The sequence below is a fragment of the Bubalus bubalis genome, chromosome 20 (assembly GCF_019923935.1).
Source record: "Bubalus bubalis isolate 160015118507 breed Murrah chromosome 20, NDDB_SH_1, whole genome shotgun sequence".
Lineage (NCBI taxonomy): Eukaryota > Metazoa > Chordata > Mammalia > Artiodactyla > Bovidae > Bubalus > Bubalus bubalis.
This window is the reverse complement of record NC_059176.1, coordinates 43,123,257-43,150,361: the sequence shown is the minus strand read 5'-3', so window position 1 is coordinate 43,150,361 and position 27,105 is coordinate 43,123,257. Positions and strand designations below refer to the sequence as shown.

The following is a 27,105-nucleotide window of genomic DNA, read 5'->3' as shown; positions in this document are numbered from 1 at the left end:
CCTCTGGGTGAAAAGGAGCATCCATTTCTCATTTCTTGCTGCCTCTGACCCCAGCCTTGGCCCTGGCTTTCCCGGGATAAATGATGCTGTGGTCCCCGCTGGGCAGTTGGAGAGGGAAGCCAAGGAGGGCGCAGCCCCAGGGGCTGTGAGCAGAGAGGTAGGTGGGCCCGGGAGAGAAAATGTCCCTTGAGCAGCAGTTCTGACCAGGAGGTGGTTCAGAGTCAGGAGGCTGGCTTCTCTGACCTGCATGGGGGCAGAGCATGGTTGCTGGATCTTGGTTTCCTATTCGGCAGCTGTGCTGGGGTTGGGCAGGAGCAGAAGCCGGTCACTGGGGTGGGACTCGTGGTCCACCTTTGCAGAGTGAGGGGAGGAGGAAGCCATCTGGGAGGTCAGATGTGTTGCGGGCAGTCGTTTGTCCTCACTTTGCAGCCCCGGGAGCTACTGGTTTGGGGATTTCTACCTTAACAGCCAAGACCTCATCTTGGGGCTGGAGATGTGCAAGGAAGCAGGAGGAAGGGTGGAGAGGAGTGGGTGGAGGCAGCCCAAAGGAGACTTCCCCTGCTGCCTGCCAAGCTTCCTCTCCCCCAGGTGGGCACGGTGCATGGACAGCTCTGACACTGGCCTTGGGAAGGCTGTCAGTCACTGCACTTGCTCTAGATGAGGGTCCACTTGCTTTGGACTAATTCCGTGTGGTTTCACTCACACAGTTGGGTTGGTGCTTGTTGGTTGATAAATGTGCTTGCTCTCTGTTGTCAGAGGACTCAGCAGATTTCTTGCTCCCTATGAACGCAAGGAAACATCCACTTCCTTCTCATGCCAGGTGCAATCCTCCCATTTCTGGCTGAGCCCCTTGAAGGCTGCACCTTTGTCTCAAGAGCCCAGCGCCAAGCCTTCCCCATTTCCCCAAGCAGCCCTTGGTCCAGGTTGCTGAGGAGGACAGGATGGCTCCATTCCTTTCCTCTCTTCCATTCACTCTCCTTTTAAAAGTGATTTATTTATTTTTGGTTGGACTGGGTCTTTGTTGCTGTGTGCAGGCTTTCTCTAGTTGGGGCAAGTGGGGGCTACTCTTTAGTAGTGATGCACAGGCTTCTCCTTGCGATGACTTCTCTTGTTGCGGAGCACGGGCTCTAGGGCTCAGGCTCAGTAGTTGTGGTGCACTGGTTTAGTCGCCCCATGGCATGTGGAATCTTCTGGGACTAGGGAATGAACCCTTGTCCCCTGCATTGGCAGGCAGATGCTTAACCATTTGACCACCAGGGAAGTCCCTTCTGTTCTCTTTTATGTCCCCAAGTTAAGTGGCAGTCAACTTGTATGACCACAGTTGAGGGCACCTCCTGTATTCCAAACATGATGAGGGCATGAGCTATCAGGGTGGGCCAGCCCCCTCTTCGAAGCCCACTGGTGTTTATTATGGTTTCCAGTGGGTGGAAAGAAGTACCCGGGCTAGGAAAATGGCATCCAGGTGGTGGTGATTGACGGAAGGCCCAGGCAGATGCTGAACCACACCAGCTTCAGGAACACCATCCTGCAGGGCATCCCTTGGCAGCTCTTCAATTACATGGTGACCATCCCTGACAAGTGAGTCTGGCTGAGGCCCCCTCCCTGTCCCTGGGGCCTGCATCATAGTCCAGGCTGAGGAAGCTTAGGGAGCCTTCACACACTGCCAATGGCTTCCCAGGTGGCTCGGCAGGTAAAGAATCTGGCTGCCAATGCAGGAGACACTACTTCGATCCCTGGATTGGGAAGATTCCCTGGGGAAGGAAATGGCAACCTACTCCAGTATTCTTTCCTGGAGAATCCCATGGACAGAGGAGCCTGGCAGGCTACAGTCCATGGGATTGCAAAGAGTCGAACATGACTTAGCAACTAAATCACCACCATAAAAATTCATTTGTAAGCAATTAGAAGCAGAATCGGAGAAGGCAATGGCACCCCACTCCAGTACTCTTGCCTGGAAAATCCCATGGACGGAGGAGCCTGATGGGCTGCAGTCCATGGGGTCGCTAAGAGTCAGACACAACTGAGCGACCTCACTTTCACTTTTCACTTTCATGCATTGGAGAAGGAAATGGCAACCCACTCCAGTGTTCTTGCCTGGAGCATCCCAGGGACAGGGGAGCCTGGTGGGCTGCCGTCTATGGGGTCGCACAGAGTCAGACACGACTGAAGCAACTTAGCAGTAGCAGAAGCAGAATCATTCAGACTGAAGGCAGGCCAGAAGTTTGAGACCTGCCTTCTTGCCGAACTCTCCATTCCTCTTTCTGGGCCCCACTGGGGGGCCCCCAGGGTTTGGAGGTGAAGAGGAGCAGGTGCACTTTGAAATGAAATCCTCTCACCAGCAGGATCAGATCTTCATTCCTTGACCATGGCTGCACACCTCTCTGAACTGACCATCTGGCCCTTCCCCACTGCTCACAACCCCAGACTCAGATGTCGCCCAGAAATCTGCTCTGATCTGAATAAGGAGGGTCTTTTACAGCTCTGTGAGTCTGCATGTTGCTCCATCTGCTGGAGATGCTCACTCCCAAATCTCCTTTCTTTCCACACGTGGAAAACCCTCATTCAGCTTTCAAGCCTCAGCTCATGGGCTGATTCCTTGGTGATACCACACATAAAGTTACTTCAGACTGTGGCACTTGATTCAAACCTTTATTATCAAACTTTATGTATTATCTCTTTCAAAATTATTTTTATCACTTGTATTGATATTCTTTCAAAATCCTGTTGAGAACAGTCAATGATTGAGATTAACTTAGCCTCCTTTTGTGGCCCAAATATGTATGTATACAGCGATTGTATCATCTCTTTAATATTATTCTCTATTTCTCTCAACACATACACATGCCTTTACTGTTTGCTTTTTTTTAACTTTTATTTTATATTGGAGTATAGCTGATTAACAATGATGTGATACACTGCTATAACAGTGTATTACAGTAGGTCCTTGTTAGTTATCCATTTAACTATAGCAGTGTATCACATCATTGTTAATCAGCTATACTCCAATATAAAATAAAAGTTAAAAAAAAGCAAACAGTAAAGGCATGTGTGTGGGTTGAGAGAAATAGAGAATAATATTAAAGAGATGATACATAATCTCTTAGCAAAACCCAAACCCCAACCAATCGCTGTATACATACATATTTGGGCCACAAAAGGAGGCTAAGTTAATCTCAATCATTGACTGTTCTCAACAGGATTTTGAAAGAATATCAATACAAGTGATAAAAATAATTTTGAAAGAGATAATACATAATGTCCTCTAAACCTCTAAATGGAGAGGTTGGTATCAGGAGGAAGTGAGAGGTTTCCCTGAACGTGTAGGAAGAGGCATCAGATAGTGTCTTTCTTGGAATGGATGAAGAAGGAACATCTGTGCTCAAGCATCACTTTCAAAAATTCTTTACGGAGCTGTCAATAATACAAAAATAAAACGTAAAGCCTCTGATTCATTAAGGACAGGAAAGAGTGAATGGGTTGCCTGAAAAGCAAGAAAAGGAGACAATAAGAAGCTACAGAAAAACCAAACCAAAACAGATGGGAAGGAAGATGTCTCAATTAAGATATAAGATACAAAGTTGTCCATTAAATTGAGAACTTTATGGTGTTCTCTTCTATCATTTTGTAAAAATTTATTCTAATAAAGACATTGAAATATGTAAAGCAAAATTTTTGGAAATGTCTTACAGATATGGTACCAGATTTCAATGAACACCACTCTAAGCTTTTACAGATTAGACCAAAATATAATTAGTTGATGACTTATAAGATGGAATATATACATATTTTAATATCACATTTGAGTATATCCATATCTGAAACTCCAAACAGAATAATCATTCCTTTCAAATGGGCACTAAACATTTAAAACATTTAGCTACATCACATTCTGGCTCACAAAATAAGCCTCAATAAATTCCAACAAATAAAAAGGGTCCAGGACACATCCTGTGGCCACGATGCAATGAAACTGGAATTTTCTAATAAAAAAATTATAAGAACAACAAGGTTAAATCTTGGAAGTTTAACCACAAGAAACTAACAATAACAACAGCAGTCTTCTAAAAATCTGGGTTTAAATTGGAAATCAAAGCTGCAGTTACAGGCCATTTCTAAAATAACAACAATTAGATCATCATGTTTTAAAATCCATGGGCTGTGGCCAAAGGGTCATTCAGAGGAAAATTTCTAGCTTTTTATAATAATGGTGCGCTGACAGTGAGGCTATATAAGTAACTGTACTACCAACCAACTGTGCTAAGGGATTCACATCTGGTGTTTCAGTTTATTGTCTGTCCCCAAAATGCTACAAGGTGACTCCTACAGTCATCCCCATCTTCCAGATAATGAGACTGGAGTCACAGAAAAGTTCGGTAGATTTTCCAAGTCAGACATTTAGTAAATAATCGGACAGAGGTTTAAACTCAGATCTAGTCTGGCTCAAAGCTAAGCAGGTAACCACGGCATGATATGCTGTTATTTCTAAAATAGAAAGAATGGATTTGAGGGAACTAAATATTACACTCTAGAAGATGGACACAAACACAAAATAAATATCAGAAAATCAAGAAGGAAGAAGGAATAAAACCAAAGCAGAAGTAAATACATTAGAAAGTAAACTGAAAAGAGTAGTTTTTTTTTTTTTTACTAATTCTGAGTCCTTTGAGAGCTCACTTCAATCAGGTGAGTAAAATAGGAAGAAGGACCAGAGGACCAACCGAAATGCACATCAGTGGTCTCTATATAGTTCAGAGAAAAAATTTAAATTGTGAAATTGTAAAAGACATCTCTATACTAATAAATTTGAAAATCTTGATGAAAAGTCGTCCATCTTATCAACAATGTAAGTGAACAAAACTGTCAAAGGAAAATATTTTTTTAAAAACTGAATAGATCAGGAGACTTCCAGGTTGGTTCGGTGATGAAGACTCTGCGCTAATGATGCAGGGGACACAGGTTCCATCCCTTGTCAGGGAACAAAGATCTCACATGCTGCACATGGTCTGGCCTAAAACATAAAATAAAAATAAGTTTCTTTAAAAAAAAGTAAATAGACAACAACCAAGGAAACAATGGAAAGTTTCAAAGAACCACCTCAAACATGATGACAGGACCAAGAGATTTTCTGGAAAACTACTTCAAACTTTCACTGAGTATATTTTAATTTGTGTTGTGTGTGTGTGTTAGTCAGTCACATCCATCTCTTTGCAACTCCATGAACTGTAGCCCACCACGCTCCTCTGTCCATGGGATTCTCCAAGCACGAATACTAGAGTGGGTTACCAGTCCCTTCTGCAGGGGATCTTCCTGACCCAGAGATCAAGCCTGGGTCTCCTGCTTGGCAGGCGGTTTCTTCACCCTCCGAGCTACGAGAGAAGCCCTATTTTAAATTACTGAACTATTTCAGACCCGGGCCTTCAGCAGTGAAAGCGCAGAGTCCTAACCACTTGGACCTCCAGGGAATTCCCCCAATTCCTTTTTTAATAATAACCTAAGATAGCATAAAGTGAGATGAAGGGTCATTTCTTTTTGCTTTGTTTGCTTTTTTTAAGAAGAGTTTTTAATTAATTAATTTTTGGCTGTGCTGGGTCTTCATTGCTGCTCGAAGGCTTTCTCAAGTCGCGGTGAGCAGGGACTGCTCTTCATGGCTGCGCACCAGCTTCTCGCTGCTGCGGCCTCTCGTTTCAGAGCATGGACTCTAGGCACTCAGGCCTCAGTAGTTGCAACACTGGGGCTCAGTAGTTGTGGCACATGGGCTTAGTTGCTCTGAGGCATGTGGGATCTTCCAGACCAGCGATCAAACCTGTGTTCCCTGCATTGGCAGGCAAATTCTTCTTCGCTGTGCCACTAGGGAAGTCCACCATTTCTTTTTGTGAGCATAGATAAAACGATCCTAAACAAAATATTAGCAAACTAAATTCAGTTTTCTATGAGAAGAATTGGGGTCCAGAAAGATCACAATATTAGGGGCTCAATCTTAAAAAAGCCAATGATATGTTTCTTCACACTGAGAACTCAAAAGAATGATACACAACAGGCTGAGGAGCTGAAAAAGCATTTAACAGGCAACACCATTCTTGGAGAAAATACTTCCCAAATTGCAATTAGTAATTTGGACGATTTCTTTAATATAATAAAAATAATTTTATCTCAGTATAGCTATCAATATTCTACTCAACTGTGAAAGGCTAGAGAATTTCCGTTAACATCTAGAAAAAGACATGGAACTCCTCTATTGTTAGCATTATTTATTAAAGTCCTGGAAACTTTAGTCAGTAGACTTAGAAAATAAAATGAAATAAGTGGTAAAAATATTATAAGATGAAGCAGATTTGTTAATAGATATCAGACAATTGGAAACACAAGGGGAACTGTTGAATAGCTTCTGGATAGGAGAGATCTGTAAGATTGCTGGTTATGAAATAAATGTGCAAAAGTCATAACTTATAGATAAGTTATGAACAACTGGAAAAATATTTTAATAATGGTCTATTCAAAATAGAAAGGAAAGTGCAGATGGATAAATGTTATTAGAGATATTTAAACTCTATATGATGAAGAACATAAAATTTGACTGAAGGTCTGAGAAAAAAAGCTGAGCAACTATATAAACAAAGCAAAAGTTTAAAAAAATGTTCCTGGATGGGAAGATTTTCTCCCCAGATTCATCTATAAATCTCAGTAAAAATGTCAATCAGATATTTTCAAATCTGAGAAAATTATTATTCAAGTTAATCAGAACTACTAGCTAATAGAAATTAGCCATAAATTTCTATTTTATTTTTCAAAATAAAAACTTTTTATTTTTCTGGTTATAATTGTGATGGAAACTATAATTAAAATTTAATTTAAAACTAAAATTTCTTGTAACTGTCATAAGAAATCAGAAATAAGAAATTAATAAGTAAAAAGGAAAAACTCCTTGAAAATTTCACCCCCCAACATCTTCACCTGCCAAAAAACACTGTTCACAGCTTGATGTCTATTCAGGCAAGTACATTTTTATAACCCAAACTAGCCAATATGACTATTTTATGGTGTTTCTTAGCTTTACAACATACTGTGAACTTCTTTCCATATCCATATATTTTATTCTTGAGATTGGTCACATAATGTTCCGTGTGTGAGTGTATCATAATATTTTTAATAAAAACCTCTCCTTGATCTACATTTAGGTTATTCCCACTATTCTACTATTTTCTCTTTCTGTTTTAGTCCATGTATGTGTCAGGTACTCGGCCAAGACTTTCTCAGGACTATCTGCTCTCGTTCCCACATGGTTAGCATTGTCATCTCCATTTTATGGGTGATCAGCTAAGTCATAAAGGAGTTCAATACTTGGTTTGAGGTTGCACAGAGAAGGGGGAACCTGGCATGCAAACTAAGGCCACCTCCAGAGTCTAAGCTCTCGGCCAGGTCATTTCTGCACCTGCTTGTCATTTCTCCCAGCTACAAGCATTCTTGTGGCCAGTGCTAGGCAGCTGACTGCTGTTTGCATGGCAACAGTCTTTATTCAGTGTCTCCTACCTGTGAAGCCTTCTTCCAAGCACTGGGATCTCTAAAACTATTTATCATTTATTGTATATTTGGCTGCGTTGGGTCTTCGTTGCAGCATGTGGGGTCTTCGTTGCACCACACAAATCTTTAGTTGCAGCCACAGACTGCCTAGTTGTGGCCCGTGTGTCCAGTGGATGTGACTGTGGCTTCTCTCTAGTTGCAGAGTGGGGGCTTAGTTGCTCGGCATCATGTGGGATCTTAGTTCCTCAACTAGGGATCGAACCCATGTCCCCGTCATTGCAAGTTGGATTCTTAACCACCAGACAGCCAGGGAAGTCCCCAAGCACTGGGATTTAATGAGGAATCCATCTTAGCCAATCCCTTCAGAACAGTGGTGGGTGGAGATGCCTTTCTTGAATTTATCTAGATTCTTCTTGAGGTTAATTATATTTTCACCCTTTTCTCTCTTGGAGGGAATACATGCCAATGAGGTAATAGTCCTGTCCGTCTTCATCTTTTGTCTCAGAGGCCTGCGCTTTTTGGAGGGCATCCTGGTGACCCCACTTGTGCCTGCTGGTTAATGGATTCGATCACCTGCCAGGGTGCTTGAAAGCACAGCGTCCCCTGTGAGGGCCTCCTCTTGAGATCTCACACATGCCTTGAGAATTTTCCTGAGAGCAGACTTCAAATGGCTTTCCAGTGACTGTGCGTGTGTGTTTGCATGCTCGGTGGTTCAGTCGTGTCTGACTCTTTGTGACCCCCATGGACTGTAGCCCGCCAGGCTCCTCTGTCCGTGGAATTCTCCAGGTAAGAATACTGGAGTGGGTTGCCATTTTCTCCTCCAGGGGATCTTCCTGACCCAGGGATCGAGCCCACATCTCCAGCAGTGGCAGGCGGATTCTTTACCACTTGAGCCACCTGGGAAGCCCAGCAACTATATGGGCACCCCTTAGCCCAGTGGAGTTGACACATAAAATTAACCATCACACCTAGGATCATTTCACCTTATATTGATGTGGGAAAGGTCCATTGAGGGCAAAGGAACCTTTGAGATGCTTACCCACTATTCATTCATTCACTGGACATGCAGATGCCCCTACTCTGTGTGTGGCAACCCTTGACAGAGCTCTGGGGACATAAAATGATGAGATATGGTCTCTTCCCTCTGGGAAGTAACAGCACAGAGGAAGAAAGATCAGGTGTATAAAACTCACGTCAACACAGCCTGCTCACTTTACCAGTTGGGAAAGAGGCTGAGAGGCGCTGTGCCGTTCGTCTTGTCCCGTGACCGATGTATACAGACATACACCCCACTGATTCCAGCCGCAGGTCCCTGGAGTCCTATTAAAGGCACTCTTTTAGAAAGAAAAGGAGCCATCAGTTTCCTCCCTTCATTTCTTATCTCTGAGTCACTCCTCAGCTGAAAACAAAAAAATTACCCCCAGGCTGTAGTGACCAAACTTGAAAAATTGCCTTTGATATAGAACACTGTCGGAGAACTCAGAAATTTGAAACACATTTTATCAGCTAGTTCCCCTCTCTCCATATGGTTATGCACCCTTGCAAAGTTCTCCAGTGAATTAAGTGTATTTTAACCAGATGGAAATACCATGGTTTCTTCTCTAGTGGGTTAGCTGTGCCCAGCAGAGAGGCAAGCACGTAAGAGTTTTTCTCAGCAAGTGCTTACAAAGTCAACAAGTGAAAAGGAAGGAAGGAAAGAAGAAAGAAAGGAAAGAAGAGAGTCCTCCTTGAGGACTTAACTGATGCAGCTCCCTGGCCCCCAGTCTGGAAATTCTTCAAGTCCCTTTAAAGGAAGAACCATCTGTTTTTTTGCCCTTCAGCTTTATGCTTTTGACACTGCATTTTCTTTCTAAAAAAAAAAAATTATTTATTTGGCTGTCTGGGTCTTAGTTGTGGCATATGAGATCTTTCATTGTGTATGGATTCTCTAGTTGGAGCACCGGGACTCAGTAGTTGTGGCTCTCGGGCTTAGTTGCTCTGTGGCATGTAGTTCCCCAACCAGGAATCAAACCCATGATAATGCGCAGCAGATTCTTAACCACTGGACCACCAGGGAAGTCCCAGTTCTGCATTTTCTATACAGATGACAGCTTAGCCAAGGTGGGTCTAAAGTACACTGAAACTATGATGGTGAGTCAGTTCGTGTCTCTTTTGGCCACAGGATCTCCTTGTGTGGGTCATATGGAGACCCTTCCAGCCTGAGCATTCTATGGAAGCTCTAACTAAAGTGAATACAATCATGGTTTGGGAGGAAAGGCCTCCAAGGAGTAGGAGAGCTGATTCCCGGGGTGAAGTGGATCCTTCGGAGTTTTCTGTTGGGTAAGGGGAGCAGCTGGTCCTTTTTAGCACAGCCACATTGGAAGCCTTAGCTGTGCATCCTTGGGCAGCCTTGGAAGAGACCTGAAAGACAGCCTGGTGGAGGACCCATGGGGTAGAGCAAGGCTGACAAGAGCTTGGCAAATGCTCCTACAGCCCTGGGGTAAAATCAGAGAAAGCTCATTACTTCTGACCTTTTGAAGACTGGAATTGGGCAATGGCATGGGCTTGCCCACCAGCTCCACTCACATTTGGTTCCATTAGGGAGCAGAAGCTGGTTCCAATGTCCTGAGCACAATTACCAAAGCTAAGTTGAACCGTGTGACCACGGTGCTGTGTTTTCAATTATTCTCTCTCTCTCTCCTCTCTTACTATGCCAGGCCTAGAGGGAACACAGGCTCCCACAGAAGTCCGATCCTGGCTTCTCCTCTACAGTCCTTTTGCAATTGTTCCCTTTCTTTTTTACATTTTCCACAGTAACAGGGCTCATTTTGCAAACCCTCTTTGCTCTAGACTGAAGGGTTAATCCCTGGTCCCCAGTGTATCACCAGCCTCCCATCCTGGGGCTCCACTGGACATCCCACGTGACAGCCACGGCTGCAGAAGTCGTGGTTCTCTCTGGAAAAGCTTATTTTTAAAAACTGCCTGTACTCATCAGACACTCCTGCAACGGTCCTCTGGGATTAGCCCAGTTTCCACTGAGGAATTCGATCCTTCTGGTCTCCTAAACCCTACACGCAGCTAACGTTTCCACCACTGGGGGCAGGACATGCGTTTTATGGGGTCCCGAAGGTCTCCACATGTTTGTGTCCTGGAAAATGCTCACTGAGTGAGCTCACCTTTGCTGGGACAGCTCTTGTGGGCTGCAGAGGGTGGGGAGATAGAGGGGGGAAGGGAACTGGCTTTGCAGTCTAAGAATACACACAGATGGTGGTAATGCTTGGTGAAAAAGAAGGCAAGAGGCCTTTATTCCAGAGCCAAGCACTGAAGGGGAGAAGAATTTGGGCCTTGACTGGGGGTGACTGGCTCCTCTACTAGACTTGGATGGGATAAAAGGCAGTTTCAAAAAGCCTCTCGGCCTTTGAATGTCACTATTTTCCATAACTTATGCCAGTGGCATCAGAAAGAACAACTATGTCAGGAGGATTTTTTTAAGCAAAAAAAGAGGAAGTTTTATTCATTTCTCTAAGTGAATAGATAGTATGGCTTCAGGTATAGCATGGCTTCAGGCATGGCTGTATCTAGGTGTTGGTATTATATCCTCTTGGAGAAGGCAATGGCACCCCGCTCCAGTACTCTTGCCTGGAAAATCCCATGGACGGAGGAGCCTAGTAGGCTGCAGTCCATGGGGTCGCTAAGAGTCAGACACGGCTGAGCGACTTCACTTTCACTTTTCACTTTCAGGCATTGGAGAAGAAAATGGCAACCCACTCCAGTGTTCTTGCCTGCTAGGCTCATCCTTCTCTTTCTGTCTTCCTTTCTATCTTCATCTTCCTCTGTGAGTTCTGGACCTTCTGTGTTGGCTTCACTTTCAGGCAGCCCTTTCCACGAGGTGGTGTGGGCAACTCCGTACTTATAGGTTCTCCATACAGCACCAACAGAAGTCCAGAAGGATTTTAAACTTCGATTGTCTTTCATTATTTCAAATGCCTAATGGACCAGTGTTGGCTGTGACACACACACACACACACACACACACTTCCTTCTCCATGAGTCCCAGGTGAACTGCGGGGAATCCTCATGAAGTTGAACAAAATGCAACAAGGTCTGGATACATTAATCGTTACAGTGGTGCTGGTGTTGAGAGCTTATAGTTCTGGGATGTTGAATTGGCAGAATGCAAAGGAATGCCTGTGTTGGATTACAGTGGCAGGGAGGAGAGCATTTACAATTTGGATTTGAAAGATGACACCCAGAAGTAAAGGCTAGTAATGAGAAGATGGGGGGAAAAAAGAGCTACTCTAAAAGCTTGATTTCTGTGTATTCTTCAACCAATAGATATGAGCAATGATATTCAGATTAATGAATCCTCTAGAAATAAGGCAGGTTTTGAGCAAGCAGACCACGCCCTCTGGACTTGGGTTCATGACTTTGGTAAAAGGCAGAAGTGATTAAAAAAAGTTTCAGTGGTTTTGGGGGAGGAAGCTGACTCTGTGGGCTGTAGCTCAAAGAGGAGGTGAGCCTGAGGGCAGAAAGTACTGAGTGTAAAACATTTTGTTCAGGAAGAGGAAGGGCCGAAGAATGGTCCATTGTCAAAACCATGCTTGTTGTTAGCAGTGTTGGTTTGTATGCTTTAAAATCTGTTAAGGAACTTCCCTGGTGGTCCAGTGGCTAAGACTCTGTGCTCCCAGTACAACAGGGAGCCCGAGTTTGAGCCCTGATCAGGAACTAGATCCCAAATGCTACAACCAAGAGTTCACATGCCGCAACTAAAGATCCCGCATGTCACAACTAAGACCTACTGCAGCCAAATAAATAAGTAAATATTTTTAAAAATCTGTTAAGGTAGCAGTGAAAGTGAAAAATGAGTCGCTCAGTTGTGTCTGACTCTTTTGTGACCCTATGGACACACCAGGGTCCTCTGTCCATGGAATTCTCCAGGAAAGAATTCTGCTACTGGAGGTGGTAGCCATTCTCTTCTCCAGGGAGATCTTCCCAACCCAGGGATCAAACCCAGGTCTCCTGCATTGCAGGTGAATTCTTTACCATCTGAGCCAGCAGAGAAGCCCAAGAAGACTGGAGTGGGTAGCCTATCCCTTCTCTAAGGGATCTTCCTGACCCAGGAATCAAACTGAGGTCTCCTACATTGCAGGTGGATTCTTTAGCAACTGAGCTACCAGGGAAGCCTGGCAGATCTCATGTTAAATGTTCTTACCATAATTTTAAAAAGGTGAGGGGAAGATATGAAGGGGATAAAGAGAGGCAGGAAACAAGAATAGGATGTAGATACAACATGTAATTTTTCCAAGATGGACAATTTGAGTATATTTACATGCTGAGGATAAAACCCAGAAGAGAGGGAGAGATTGAGGTTAAAGAGAGACACTAATCAATGGCTGTGCAGAACCATGGCAAAGATGCAGGTCCCAGAGTCAGACTGCCTGCTTAAATTCCTGCTTTCACTGAGTTCTGTCTGTGCAGTCTTGGGAAACTGACCTAACCTCTCTGTGCCTCAGTTATCTTTCTAAAAATCCCCTTCTCCTCCTGCCTTCAATCTTTCCCAGCAGCAGGGTCTTTTCTAATGAATCAGCACTTCAAATCAGGTGGCCAAAGTATTGGAGTTTCAGCTTCAGCATCAGTCCTTCCAATGAATATTCAGGGTTGATTTCCTTTAGGATTGACTGGTTTGATCTCTTTGCAGTCCAAGGGACTCTCAAGAGTCTTCTCCAACACCACAGTTCAAAAGCATCAATTCTTTGGCATTCAGCCTTCATCATCCACCTCTCACATCCATACATGACTACTGGAAAAACCATAGCTTTGACTATATGGACCCTTGTTGGCAAAGTAATGACTCTGCTTATTAATATGCTGTCACATGGTGTACTTTGCATATAAGTTAAATAATTAGGGTGACAATATACAGCCTTGACATACTTCTTTCCCAATTTGGAACCAGTCCATTGTTCCATGTCTGATTCTAACTGTTGCTTCTTGACCTGCATACAAGTTTCTCAGGAAGCAGGTAAGATGGTCTGGTATTCCCATCTCTTTAAGAATTTTCCACAGTTTGTGGTGATCCACACAGTCTAAGATTTTAGTATAGTCAATGAAGCAGAAGTAGATGTTTTTCTTGAATTCTGTTGCTTTTTCGATGATCCAGCGGATGTTGGCAATTTGATCTGTTTCCTCTGCCTTTTCTAAATCCAACTTGAACATCTGGAAGTTCTCGGTTCACATACTATTAAAGCCTAGCTTGGAGAATTTTCAGCATTACTTTTCTAAGATGTGAAATGAGTGTAATTGTGCGGTACTTAGAGCATTGTTTGGTATTGCCTTTCTTTGGTTGGCCTTTTCCAGTCCTGTGGCCACTGCTGAGTTTTCCAAATTTGCTGGCATAATGAGTGCAACACTTTCACAGCATCATCTTTTAGAATTTGAAATAGCTCAGCTGGAATTCTATTACCTCCACTGCTGTGTTCATAGTGATGCTTCCTAAGGCCCACTTGACTTCGCATTCCAGGATGTCTGGCTCTAGGTGAGTGATCCCACCATTGTGGTTATCTAGGTCATTATGATCTTTTTTGTATAGTTCTTCTGTGTATTCTTGCCACCTCGTCTTAATATATCCTGCTTCTGTTAGGTCCATACCATTTCTGTCCTTTATTGTGCCCATCTTAGCATGAAATGTTCCCTTGGTATCTCTAATTTTCTTGAAGAGATCTCTAGTCTGTCCCATTCTATTGTTTTCCTCTATTTCTTTGCACTGATCACTTAGGAAGGCTTTCTTATCTCTCCTTGCTATTCTTTGGAGCTCTGCATTCAAATGGGGTATATCTTTTCTCCTTTGCCTTTAGCTTCTCTTCTTTTCTCAGCTATTTGTAAGGCCTCCTCAGGCAACCATTTTGCCTTTTTGCATTTCTTTTTCTTGGGCATGGTTTTGATCACTGCCTCCTGTACAATGTTAGGAACCTCTGTCCATAGTTCTTCAGACACTCTATCAGATCTAATCCTTTGAATCTATTTGTCACTTCTACTGTATAATCATAAGGGATTTGATTTAGATCATACCTGAATGGCCTAGTGGTTTTCCCTACTTTCTTCAATTTAAGTCTGAATTTTGCAGTAAGGAGTTCATGATTTGAGCCACAGTCAGCTCCTGGTCTTGTTTTTGCTGACTGTGTAGAGCTTCTCCATCTTCAGCTGTAAAGAATATAATCAGTCTGATTTCAATATTGACTATCTGGTGATATCCATGTGTAGTGTCTCTTGTGTTGTTGGAGGAAAGTGTTTGCTATGACCGTGAGTGAGTGAAAGTCACTCAGTTGTGCCCAACTCTTTGAGACCCCATGGAGACTATACAGTCCATGGAATTCTCCAGCCCAGAATACTGGAGTGAGTAGCCTTTCCCTTTTCCAGGGGATATTCCCAATCCAGGGATCGAACCCAGGTATCTCACAATGCAGGAGGATTCTTTACCATCTAAGCCACCAGGGAAGCCCAAGAATACTGGAGTGGATAGCCTATCCCTACTCCAGCGAATCTTCCCGACCCCAGGATCAAACGGCGGGATGCAGTTCATGGGGTCACAAAGAGTCGAACACGACCTAGAGACGAACACTTTCAACACAGTACAGTACTCTATAGCCTATCGTGTTAGCTGGGTACCTCAGCTAACTTGGACTTATGAACAAATTGGACTTATGGACACATTCTCAGAACAGAACTGAGTTGTATATAGGGGACTCACTGTTTTCTAGATGGAAGGAAACAGAGTACAGGACTTTGGGATATTGGCAAGAGGGTGTTTGATAAAATGGACCAATAGACCAATATTTAGTTGTGTTAATTGCTCGGTCATATCTGACTCTTTTCAACCCTGTGGACTGTAGCCCGCCAGGTTCCTCGGTCCATGGGATTCTCCAGGCAAGAATACTAGAATGGGTAGCCATTCTGTTCTCCAGGGGATCTTCCAGATCCAGGGATTAAACCCGAGTCTCCCGCATTGCAGGCGGTTTCTTTACTGGGCTTCCCTTGTGGCTCAACTGGTAAAGAATCTGCCTGCAGTGCCAGAGACCTAGGTTCGATCCCTGAGTTGGGAAGGTCCCCTGGAGGAGGGAAAGGCTACCCACTCCAGTATTTTGGCCAGGAGAATTCCATGGACTGTATAATCCATGGGGTCACAAAGAGTCGGACACGACTGAGTGACTTTCACTTTCACTTTGTTTACTGTCTGAGTCACCAGGGAAGCCCACTGAGTTAATTTATACTAAAGCATCAAGAAGAATGCCCGATATATAGGGTACACTCTCAAATAGTTATTCATTCATTCATTTCGATTCATTGTTATTGGTTGCTATAGACATGTACATGTGTGTTCAGTCATGTCCGACTCTTTGTGACCCCATAGACTGTAGCCTCCACCCCACCCCCAGGCTCTTCTGTCCATGGGATTTGCCAGGCAAGAATACTGGAGGGCATTGCCGTTTTCTCCTCCATGGGATCTTCCTGAACCAGGGATTGAACCTGTGACTACTGTGTTTCCTACACTGCAGGCAGATTCCTTATCACTGAGCCATGGAGGTTGGTAGATACACTGATAAAATTAAAATGCTAATAGAGAAAACAATACAATGCACCTGGGTATTGAAAAACACTGTCTTCATTCAAGAAGGTGTTCTCTTGGGGAGATTATATAATATGAAAGAGTTTCTGCATGATGAAATGTTGGAAGACCTCTGCTTTTCCTTATTCAGTACTAGCTGTGCACCAACAGCAGTACTCGTGGGCCAAGAGCATCCCACAGTCTGTTATTCTGGCAACAGGCTTTATTTTGTGGCTTGGGCCTGAGTCAGAACTCTGCAGCATCAGAGCCCCTTTAACCACCTGCCTCATGGACAGGATTCATGCCTGAATCCATGACAGGCGCTTCTCAGTGAAGCGGAGCTGAGCTGTGCTGAGAGTGATGCTGTTGACCTGATGAGTAAAGCCAGTTTTTGACTCATCCCATGGGGAAAGATCTTGATCTTGATCCCGTGGGGATCCCCATCTTGATCCCATGGGGAAAGATGACAGAGGAGACCCTCAGCCTGGCTGAGATACTGACCAGGTGTGACCTTGGTCCTGGGGAAGGGCACACAGGTTTTCCAGGTACCTGTTGTGTGCTCAGCCCTTTGGCATGAACCATCTAGGATTCACCTTCTTTTATACTCAAAACAATCCTGGTGGGTCAACGTTAGGTGAGCCTCCCAACCTCCTTTTAGGCTCTTTATCTGGGAATTGGGCTTCCCAGGTAGCTCAGTGGTGAAGAATCCACCTGCCAAGCAGGAGACACAGGTTTGACCCCTGGGTCAGGAATATCCCCTGGAGAAGGAAATGGCAACCCACTCCAGTATTCTTGTCTGGAGAATCCCATGGACAGAGGAGCCAGTTCATGGGCTACAGTTCATGGGGTCCAAAGAGTCAGACATGACTGAGTAACTAAACAGCAGCAGCATCTGGAAATTGAGGGCATAGACATCAGCAATCTTCAGCCTGGGCTCTGAATCCCCAGGTTTACTTGGAGATGCTACAGGAGTGACCAGGGGTAGCAGAAGGGGACTGGCAGGTTCAGCCCAGTCCTTTTCTTCACTCTGACCCGCTCTATAGACTGGAGTACCCCATACACTCTTGTCTGAAGAATGACTTTTACATTTAAAAGTCTCACAGGTCTCTGTGATCTCTAAACTCTTACCCATGATCTGTCCTGCGAATGCTCTTTGTGGCTTTGCATTTGAACCTCTTTTTCTCTGTCTCAGTGTCCCCGTGTGTAGAAGGAGGGTTTGGATAAGAGAAGCTCTGGGCTCTGTGAGCCTGAGAGTGATTGTTGTTGTTCAGTTGCTAAGTTGCGTCTGACTCTTTGCAACCCTCATGGACTGCAGCATGCTAGGCTTCCCTGTCCCTCACCGTCTCCCAGAGTTTGCTCACACTCATGTTGGTTGAGTCAGTGATGCCATCCAACCATCTCATCCTCTGTTGTCCCCTTCTCCTCCTGCCTCCAATCTTTCCCAGGTCAGGGTCTTTTCAAATGACTCCGCTCTTCACATCGGGTGGCCAAAGTATTGGAGCTTCAGGAGGGTGTGGTAAACATTTGATCCCTCCATGTGGCCGGCACCCTGGAAGGGCAAGTCACATCGAATGATGATCTCTCCATCTGTCCTGCTTCACAGACATCGTGGCTCAGTTCCAGGACTTGTGTCTTGCTCCACTTGTCTGCAGCAAGTCCCATTGCCTCTTCCCATTTCCTTTCTCTTCCAGGGACCCACGAAGTGGTGGCTAAACCCAGTCCAGTCGCCACTCGTCAGCCGAGGGCCAGAGATCAGGAAAGGAAGAAGGGCAGCTTTACCTCCTCCCTGAGGATGGAGCCTCACAGCCGTTCCGGAAAGAGCAGAAAATCCACCAAGTTGCGGTCCATCTCCCGCTCCCTGATCCTCTGTAACGCCCAGACCAGCGATGACAGCTCAAGCCCTGACGAGAGATACCCTGACCCCTTTGAGATTTCCCTGGGCCAGGGCAAGGAGGGAATTTTCCACTCATCTGTGCAGCTGGCAGACACGTCAGAGGCCGCGCCCCGCAGCATTCCTGACCTCACACTGTCCTCCGAGGCCACACAACTCCAGGCAGCTGGGAACGATCGAGGCAAGGCCTGCAGGAGGATGTTCTTCATGAAGGTGCGCCAGGGTGTGTGTGGGGCGGGAGGAATCCCGGATGGCTCCTGGGGCCGTGAATGAAAGTCAACACATCGTCCTAGTTCAAAGTCAGGGAGGCACCAAGTTCGCATTCTGAACAAGAGCAGAGAAGAGGTTGGGGCAGCACCCACTGGAACAATAACAATGAGTCAGGCTCAGTTGACTTTCCTGCCTGAAAGATTCATGGAGATACTGTGTAAGCGCCCCCCATCCAGGTAAACTGAGTCTAGATCCCTGCTGGAAAATGCCAGGTGCTATACACCGGGGAGGTCATGGCTTCAGACAGGCAGCTCGATTCACACCAGTCGAGAGCCTGATATTAATAGAAGCTGACTACAGGGCCCAGACCCAGCAGGAGCCCGTATGTCGAGCAGGGCAAGACCTACAGGCTGAGTGAGTCTGCACTGGAATGCCGACCTTGAGTGTTCTCCAGGTGCCCCCTGCCAGTTCCAACACCTGTGTGAATGAGGGATGGTCAGCAGAGCCACAGGGAAGCAGGAGAAGGGAAACTAAGTGGGGTTTGCTATGCTTAGTCACTAAGTCATGTCCAGCTCTTTGCGACTCCATGGACTGTAGCCCACCAGGCCCCTCTGCACATGGGATTCTCCAGGCAAGAATATTGGAGTGGGTTGCCATGCCCTCCTCCAGGGGATCTTCCCGACCCAGGGATCAAACCTTGGTCTCCTGCACTGGCAGATAGTTTCTTTACCCTCTGAGCCACCAGCGAAGCCCATGGGTACACTTAGTCAATGTTTACAGAGTACCAACCCAGATTCGGCACTGTTCTAAAGAGTAGGCAGACTCAGTCCCTGCCTGTGGGCAACTTTTATTCTAGTGGGGGGAATACTGATGTTAACAATTCAGCATGTGAGAAAACATTCAATAGTGAAGAAATATTAAGCAGAATAAAGGGATAGAGAGGGACATGAGGAGGGGTCCCTGCCCTTTTTGAAAAGGTGATCATGAAGGCTTCTCTAAAGAAGGGACATTAAGGACCTAAATGAAGAGAGCAGAGAAGTGAGTCATATGAACATCTAGAGGAAGAGCATCCAGGCAGAGGGAACAGCATGTGCAAAGACAGGAAGAGGAGAGTGTGCACAGGGTATGCAGGGAAGAGGGGAGTGGGGAGGATGGAGTCGGGACGGGAACCAGTGTCCACCAGACATGGAGCTTTACTCTCAGAAGGATGGGAAAACATAGGAAGACGGAGCAGGGGTGCTGGTGGTTTAATTGCTAAGTCATATCCAACTCTTTGCAACCCCAGGGACTGTACCCCACCAGGCTCCTTTATCCATGGAATTTCCCAGGCAAGAATACTGGAGTGGGTTGCTATTTCCTTCTCCAGGGGATCTTCCCAATCCTGGGATCGAACCAGCATCTCCTGCATTGCAGGTGGTCTCTCGCAGGCGGATTCTTTACCAACTGAGCCACCTTAATAATTTTAACAAGCCCTCTGGCTCCCGAGCAGAGAGTGGAGCCTAGGGAGGCCAGTGAGCAGAACTACCACCATAACCCAAGCCAGAAGTGATGTGGTTTTACTGAGCGGGTCATGGCAGTGGTACTGTGGATGGTCAGGGTAGGTATTTACTTTCAAGGCACAGCTAGCACCACTTGTCCGTGGGAGGATGAAAGGCGGCAAGTTTAACTGCAAGTTCTGCCCTGAACAACCCCAGAGGAGGAAGATGGTGTGTTCTAAGATGGGAAATATTCAGAGCTGCAGAAATGACCAGTAAAAGGTGAGATGCCACCAGAAGGACATAGGATTTGGCAATGCGGGGGTGGGTGGGAGAGACTCCCAGGTGGAGGGAACTGCATGAGCAGAGATGCAGCAATGAGGAGGCCCCAGTGCTGATGCATGGGCTCTGTGCACAGAATGGTGTGTCTGGAGCTATGTTCTGGGAGCCTGTCTAGCGGCAGGATGCTGGAGACCCGGGGAGGCCAGATGAATGGGCAGAGGGCAGGAGACTGGCAAGGGGTCTGGGGCAAGCCTCACCTTCTCGTCTCTCTGTGAGTCACATGTGCACTTAATACTTTGGTTTAGACAGTGTTTTCACAGTTCTATCTCATTGAGCCTTTCCAGGGAAGAAGGAGATCACAGCAGCATTTGTATTTCAGGGGTAGGGGGATGAAGTATGGCCTAGGGGCTGGAGGTGTGGGCTCATTAGTCTGATTGCTTGGGTTCAAGTCCAAATTTCCCAATTAGTAAACTGTGTGTTCCTGGAAAATTCACTTTACCTTTTTTAATTTTTTTAAAATTTATATTGAAGTATAGCTGATAAACGAGGAGGACATGGCAATCCACTCCAGTATTCACGCCTGGAGAATCACCATGGACAGAGCAGACTGGCAGACTTCAGTCCTTGGGGTTGCAAAGAGTCGGACATGACTGAACGACTAAGCACATAACTGATAAACAGTGTTATGATATTGATAGTGTCAAGTTTACGGCAAAGTGATTACACATGCAGATGTATCTGCATGCTAAGTCTCTTCACTCGTGTCCTACTCTTTGCAATCTTGTGGACTGGAGCCTGCCGAGGTCCTCTGTCCATAGGATTCTCTAGGCAAGAATACTGGAGTGGGTTGCCATTTCCTTTTCCAGGGGATCTTCGAGACTCAAGGATCAAACCTGTGTCTCTTATGTCACCTGCATTGGCAGGTGGATTCTTTTACCACAAGTGCCACCTGGGAAGCCCCCATACATGTATCTATTCTTTTCCAAATTCTTTTCCCATCTAGGTTGTTACATAATATTGAAAAAGAGTTTCCTGTGCTACACAGGAGGTCCTTACTGATTGCTTTAACTTTTTGTGTGTCCGTTTGCTCATCTATGAGATGGAGACTTTTAGTAATGATACATACTTCAGATGAGTTTTATGAGGATACAGTTATAAGTATTTACACAAGAAAATCCACCATGCAATGCACATTGTTGTTGTTGTTTAGTCGCTAAGCTGTGTCAGACTTTTTTGCAACCAGATGAACCGTAGACTCCTCTGTCCGTGGGATTCTCCAGGAAAGGATACTGGAGTGAGTTGCCATTTCCTCCTCCAGGGGATCTTCCAGATCCAGGGATCAAGCGCACGTCTCCTGCATTGCAGGCAGATTCTTTAACATCTGAGCCACCGTCCTGTGTCAAAAGTGCCAGGACAGAAAGATCCAAGTTGACAGCTGGCCCCAGTGTCCTTACCTAGAGGAGCCTCTGTGTCCTCAGGAACACCCCCGCCCTGTCCCTCCTCACAGGGACTCACTACTCCCTGCCCTGGCTCCTACCCTGCCCTGCACCCAGGCGTGACTCCATTGGCCCAGGGGGACTCCTCAGCCTCCAGCAATGCCATGGTTACACTGATTTCAAAACAACGTCTGGAAAGAGGCCCTATGACATCATGCCTGTCTCTAGAAACGCCTAATATGAAAATTAAAAAAGAGGAAGTTAGATAAACAGCCAACTGAAAAAAGGAATAAAAGCCTTATTGGATGTGTTGTGTTTGGCACGACCAGGACTAAGTCAGTCACCGCCCAGGGATGTGCCAGAGCTGGGCAGGGACGTGTAGAATCTGAAGCAGACATTTGGATCTGTGCTGTGCATTGAGGGTCCAAAGGGGCTTCTTCTTCAGGGTAGCGTCCAGAGCCCTGGGGAAGAGTGTTCAAAGTCAGATTCCCCAACCTAGTAAATAGAAACTCAATGTATCAGACCTAGACTTTATCTTTTATGATTTTTTAATGGACTTTTCTTAAAAAAATCTTTAATACATATTTTATTTAATCCAATATATCCAAAACATTATTTCATTAATACAAAATTATTATCAAATGATATCAAATAATTATCAAAGTATTTTACATCTCTTTTTTCGTACTAAGTCTTTTGAAACTAGGCATATTACTTACATAACATCTCAGTTTGGACTAAGAACATTTCTTTTTTTTTCTCTCTTTCTTATTTTTTAAATTATGAAGTATGGTAACACATTTAAAAGAGACTTGGAAAATACAGAACAAAGTTACACATAGTCCTACTATATATTGCAATTATTTTTTTAAGTAGATAAATTAAGATTTTTAGTTGGGGTTTCCAGAGAAGGAAATGGCAACCCACTCCAGTACTCTTGCCTGGAAAATCCCATGGACGGAGGAGCCTGGTAGGCTGCAGTCCATGGGGTCGCTAAGGGTCAGACTGAGCGACTTCACTTTCACTTTTCACTTTCATGCATTGGGGAAGGAAATGGCAACCCACTCCAGTGTTCTTGCTGGAGAATCCCAGGGACGTGGGAGCCTGGTGGGCTACCGTCTATGGGGTCACAGAGTCAAACACAACTGAAGTGACTTAGCAGCAGCAGCAGTTGGGGTTTCAGTATCAAACTCTGAAAAATTAATAGAATGAATATACAGAAAAGTAGAAGGATATGGTAGACCTGAAAATCACCCTGAACCAGTTCAACATAATTAAGATTTATATAATTTTCACACAACAGTAGCATACAAATTCTATTCAAGTTCCCATGGACTATAAACGAGAACACACTCGAACATATCCAGGGACATAAAACAAGGTGCAAACATTTCATAAACCTAGACTTTTCAAAGGAAGGAATGCACAGACTCCTCGGCTACTCCAGACCCAGTCTTTTTCCAAATGGAAAGAGTATTTTTAAATGCCCTTTAAGTAGAATATGGAATGCATTGAGAGATTGGGATTGATATGTATACACTACTGATACTATGTATAAAATAGGTAACTAACTAATGAGAACCTACTGTATAACACGGGAAGCACTATTCAGTGCTCTGTGGTGACCTAAATGGAAAGGAAATCCAAAATAAGAAATCCAAAAAGGAAATCCATATGGACATGAATTTCAGCAAAGTCCTGGAGACATTGAAGGAGGAGGAGCCTAACATGTTGTAGTCCATGGGATCGAAAAGATTCAGACATGACTTAGCAACTGAACAACAAAATGTGAATGTATAGCTGATTCACTTTGTTGTACAGCAGAAAATGACACAACATTGTAAAACAGCTATATTCCAGTAAAATTTTTTTTGAAATTAAAAACATTAAAGTTATAAATCAAGGTAAAATATTTTTTAAGATATATGTTCCATCCTTCTCCCTTGACAAACACAAGTACTTGGACAACCAAGGTCAAATAAGTTCTTGGATTTCTTTCTCTTTCTTTTTTAAAATTTTGTTTTATTTGGCTGCTCCAGGTCTTAGTTGGGGCACACAGGGTCTTATAGTTATGGCATGTGGGGATGTAGTTCCCTGACCAGGGATCAAACCCGGGCCCCCTGCATTAAGAGCACAGAGCTACTGGACCACCAGAGCAGTCCCTGCTATTGGATTTCTCAGTGTTCTGCACTAGGATGGGGGGGCCCTGGCTCTTGGCCACCAGCCATGTCCTCTCTCTCCTTGTACCCCCTGCACTGCCCAGTACCACAAGAGGTCTTACCTGCAAGCACATGGAGACCTGCAATTCTCTAATCTAGGAAGTAACCACCCTGGCATCTCTCCAGCCTCAGACTGTACACAGAGTGGTATTATTTGCTCTTGATCGGATAGGTCCAGGGGAGAGAGACTATGGAGTTGGGGACACAAAGGTCTCTGGATGCAGTCTGACCCCTCCCATCTCATTTGTTTCTCAGTTTCTCTCTAGCTAAGTATTAGCAGATCACCAAAGAGGCCTGAAGCAGTGTTTATCCATCTGAGAGCTGGCGCTCTTCATGGCACTGGATGAGATTGGGTACTGGCACATGCTAGTGACTCTATAAATATTGTGGAAAGAATGGTTGCATAAATGAACATAATGAGGCCACCCTTGACGTCGAGCTTCTATTGACATAGCCTGAGCTTGCATTGTGTTTTTTTTTGGGGGGGCCAATCCATGGGTTTACACTGGACATTGCTTTTGGCATTCCCACTGGTTGGGGTCTGGAGTCGCTGGACACTCCTTCTGGGAATAGGGCAGCAGCAGATGAGACCAGACCTGGGGCAGGTCCTCCCTTTGGGGCCGCCTTCCTAAGAGGACTCAGGATGCTTTGATCCACATGGAAACAGCCTTCGTTTTGTGGAAGACCCTGCTTCTCTTTATGAATTCAAATTACTAGTTAGGGCAAGTCATCACTTGCGCAGAGTGACTCAGGAGGCACTGAGGTCGGAGCAGCCGTCTCAGTCTCTGGCATGTGCTGTCGGGTGGAGAGAGGGCGGTCAGGGCCCTCCGGGAGCAGACGGGTCCCTTCATTTAGCTGCCTGTGAGCCCGCTCAGCCTGTGGCTTTGAGGCCCGGGCTTCCTTGGCAAATGGGAAACCCAATCCTTTGGCCGCCTGCCCCTTCCTGCCACAGAAGAGCAGCTTGTGGAGACTGAGAGCAGCCCCTGGGAGGGATGCTCGGGGCTCCAGGACTCCCACGGAGCCAGCCGCATCCCCAGTGTGGGGGGAGAATGGGGAGGGAGCCTAGGTGGTCCACGTGCAGGAAGCGGGAGGGGCGGCCCACAGGTACAGTTTGGGGCACTTGCCACTTCCAAAACTTCACGTGATTTCTGGTCGCTGTTTCTGTTGTCAAAGACATCTGGAGCTATTTGCCTGGAAGCTGGTCTTTTGAGTTTCATTAGTTCTGACAGGACAGCATTTGTTTAGGGAAAAGGGGGTTGGTGGAAAGAAAAGCGAGAGAAGAAGGGGTATTGTGAAGTAGCAATAAACAAAGCATCTACCTTTCCTACTCTGTGTTCTTTCTTTTTTTTTTTTTTTGAAGATTTTTTTTTAATGTGGACCATTTTTTAAAAATCTTTATTGAATTTGTTACAACATTGCTTCTGTTTTATGTTTTGTTTTGTTTTGGCCATGGGCCAGGTAGGATCATAGCTCACCAGTCAGTTCAGTCACTCAATCATGTCCGACTCTTTGCAACACCATGGACTGCAGCAAGCCAGGCTTCCCTGTCCATCACCAACTCCTGGAGCTTGCTCAAACTCATGTCCATTGAGTCAGTGATGCCATCCAACCACCTCATCCTCTGTCCTCCCCTTCTTCTCCCCAACCAGGGATCAAACCTAACCAGGGATCAAACCCACATGCCCTGCCTTGGAAGGCGAAGTCTTAGCTACTGGACCACCAGGGAAGCCCTCCTACTCTGTTTTCACTATGGCTCTTCATATGTACATTTCAAACCACCTAAAGCTTCTTCTTATTCTTTGTATCCAGCCCCCTGGTTACTGGGATTCCCAGGTGGCTCAGTGGTAAAGATGTTAGGCCTTAAGTCTGCCACTTTATGACAGTAAGTCACCTTACTGTCCCCCTTCACATACGAACCTTCAACTTGTGAACTTTCGAAGATGCAAACGTACATGCTCATGTCCCATTGCATAAGTTAGTTCACGCGTCTGGCGTACACTGTCACGTGCGTGCATCCTCTACAAGTGGTTGTGCTTGTGTGCAATTTTACGGTACAGTACTGTGTGAATGGCATCACTGACTCAATGGACATGTGTTTGAGTAAACTCTGGGAGTTGATGATGGACGGGAAGCCTGGCGTGCTGCAGTCCATGGGGTCGCAAAGAGTCGGACACTACCGAGCAACTGACTGACTGACTATATAGAGAACAGTAGTGCAGGATCTTTATTTCAAGCCCAGGATGTCTGGAAGCAAGAGGGTAATAGAATTTAATCCAACAAGTTACCAGAACCTGTGTCATCAACGTCAGGTGTGAAGGACATCTCAGCTTGCCCTCTTTCTCCTACTGCTGACGACCCTTCAGCTCTACCATCTCCTACCTCCTCTCCCTCCTCCAGTCAGTAACTCTTCTTGCCTGTTCACTCGATGCCAGCCCCTGTGTGCCAGCTGTTGTACTGTATTCCTGTACTTCTCAAGGTACTATACTGTAAGATTTTAAATGGTTTATTTTTTGTTTTGTTTTTGAATGTATTATTTGGGTGAAAAGTATTATAAACCTATTACAGTACAGTACTATATAGCCGACTGTGTTAGTTGGGTACCTAGGCTAACTTTGTTGAACTCATGAGCAAATTGTACCTATGAACACGCTCTCAGAATGGAACTCATTTCTATGTAAAGGGCTTACTGTATTTGTTTTCTGTTTGTTCACTCTATTTCTTGTTCCTTCGTTGCTTTTCTTTTGCCCTCCTGTGGATTACTTGCTCATTTTTCAGGGTTCCATTTTGATTTATTTATAAAATTCTTCATGTGGTTGCTATATTATCATATTGTATATGTATTGGATATTACCATATAGGTACAGACATTTTCCTATTTTGAGTGAAGTGTAGAAAACTGACTTCATTTATACCCCTTTACTCTCCCTTATCTTAAATATTTCCTCTACATCCATTGAGTACCTCATCAGGTGACATTATAACTTTTGCTTCAACCATAAAATATGGTTAAAGAGGCTCATGAAGGGAAAAACTAATCTATTATGTTTACTCCTTGGCTTCCCTGGTGGCTCAAACAGTAAAGAATCTGCCTGCAATGCAGGAGACCCAGGTTCCATCCCAGGGTTGGGTAGATCCCCTGGAGAAGGGAATGGCAACCCACTCTAGTATTCTTGCTTGGAGAATTCCATGGACAGAGGAGCCTGGTGAGCTCCTGCAAGAGTCCATGGGGTCACAAAGAGTTGAACATGACTGAGCGACTAACCCTTTCACCCTTCTGCTGTTCTTTCCTTTATGAAGTTTTCAGCTGTTTTATTATTTTCTTTTTATTTGGATAGCTTCTCTGAACCATTTTTTAAGGGTACATCTTCTAGTCACACATTCTTTTAGTTTTTCCTACTTCTGAGAATATCTTTATTTCCCCTTTGTTTCTGAAGAGTCTTTCATCTCGATGAATATGGGATTTATAGTTGGCATGAATTTTTCTGCTCTTAAA

General features: G+C 45.0%; 1 protein-coding gene across 6 annotated transcripts in view; it reads left to right on the top strand.

Annotated features, from left to right (window-relative positions):
- The window catches only part of IL16 (interleukin 16), a 123,392-nt gene that overhangs the window by 25,649 nt on the left and 70,638 nt on the right, over positions 1 to 27,105 (top strand). For all 6 annotated transcript variants that reach the window (XM_044933383.2, XM_025271289.3, XM_025271286.3 and 3 more), the window contains one exon: positions 17,791 to 18,203. In XM_044933383.2, coding sequence (XP_044789318.2) covers positions 17,791 to 18,203 — 413 coding nt within the window. The remainder of the gene's footprint in view (positions 1 to 17,790; positions 18,204 to 27,105) is intronic.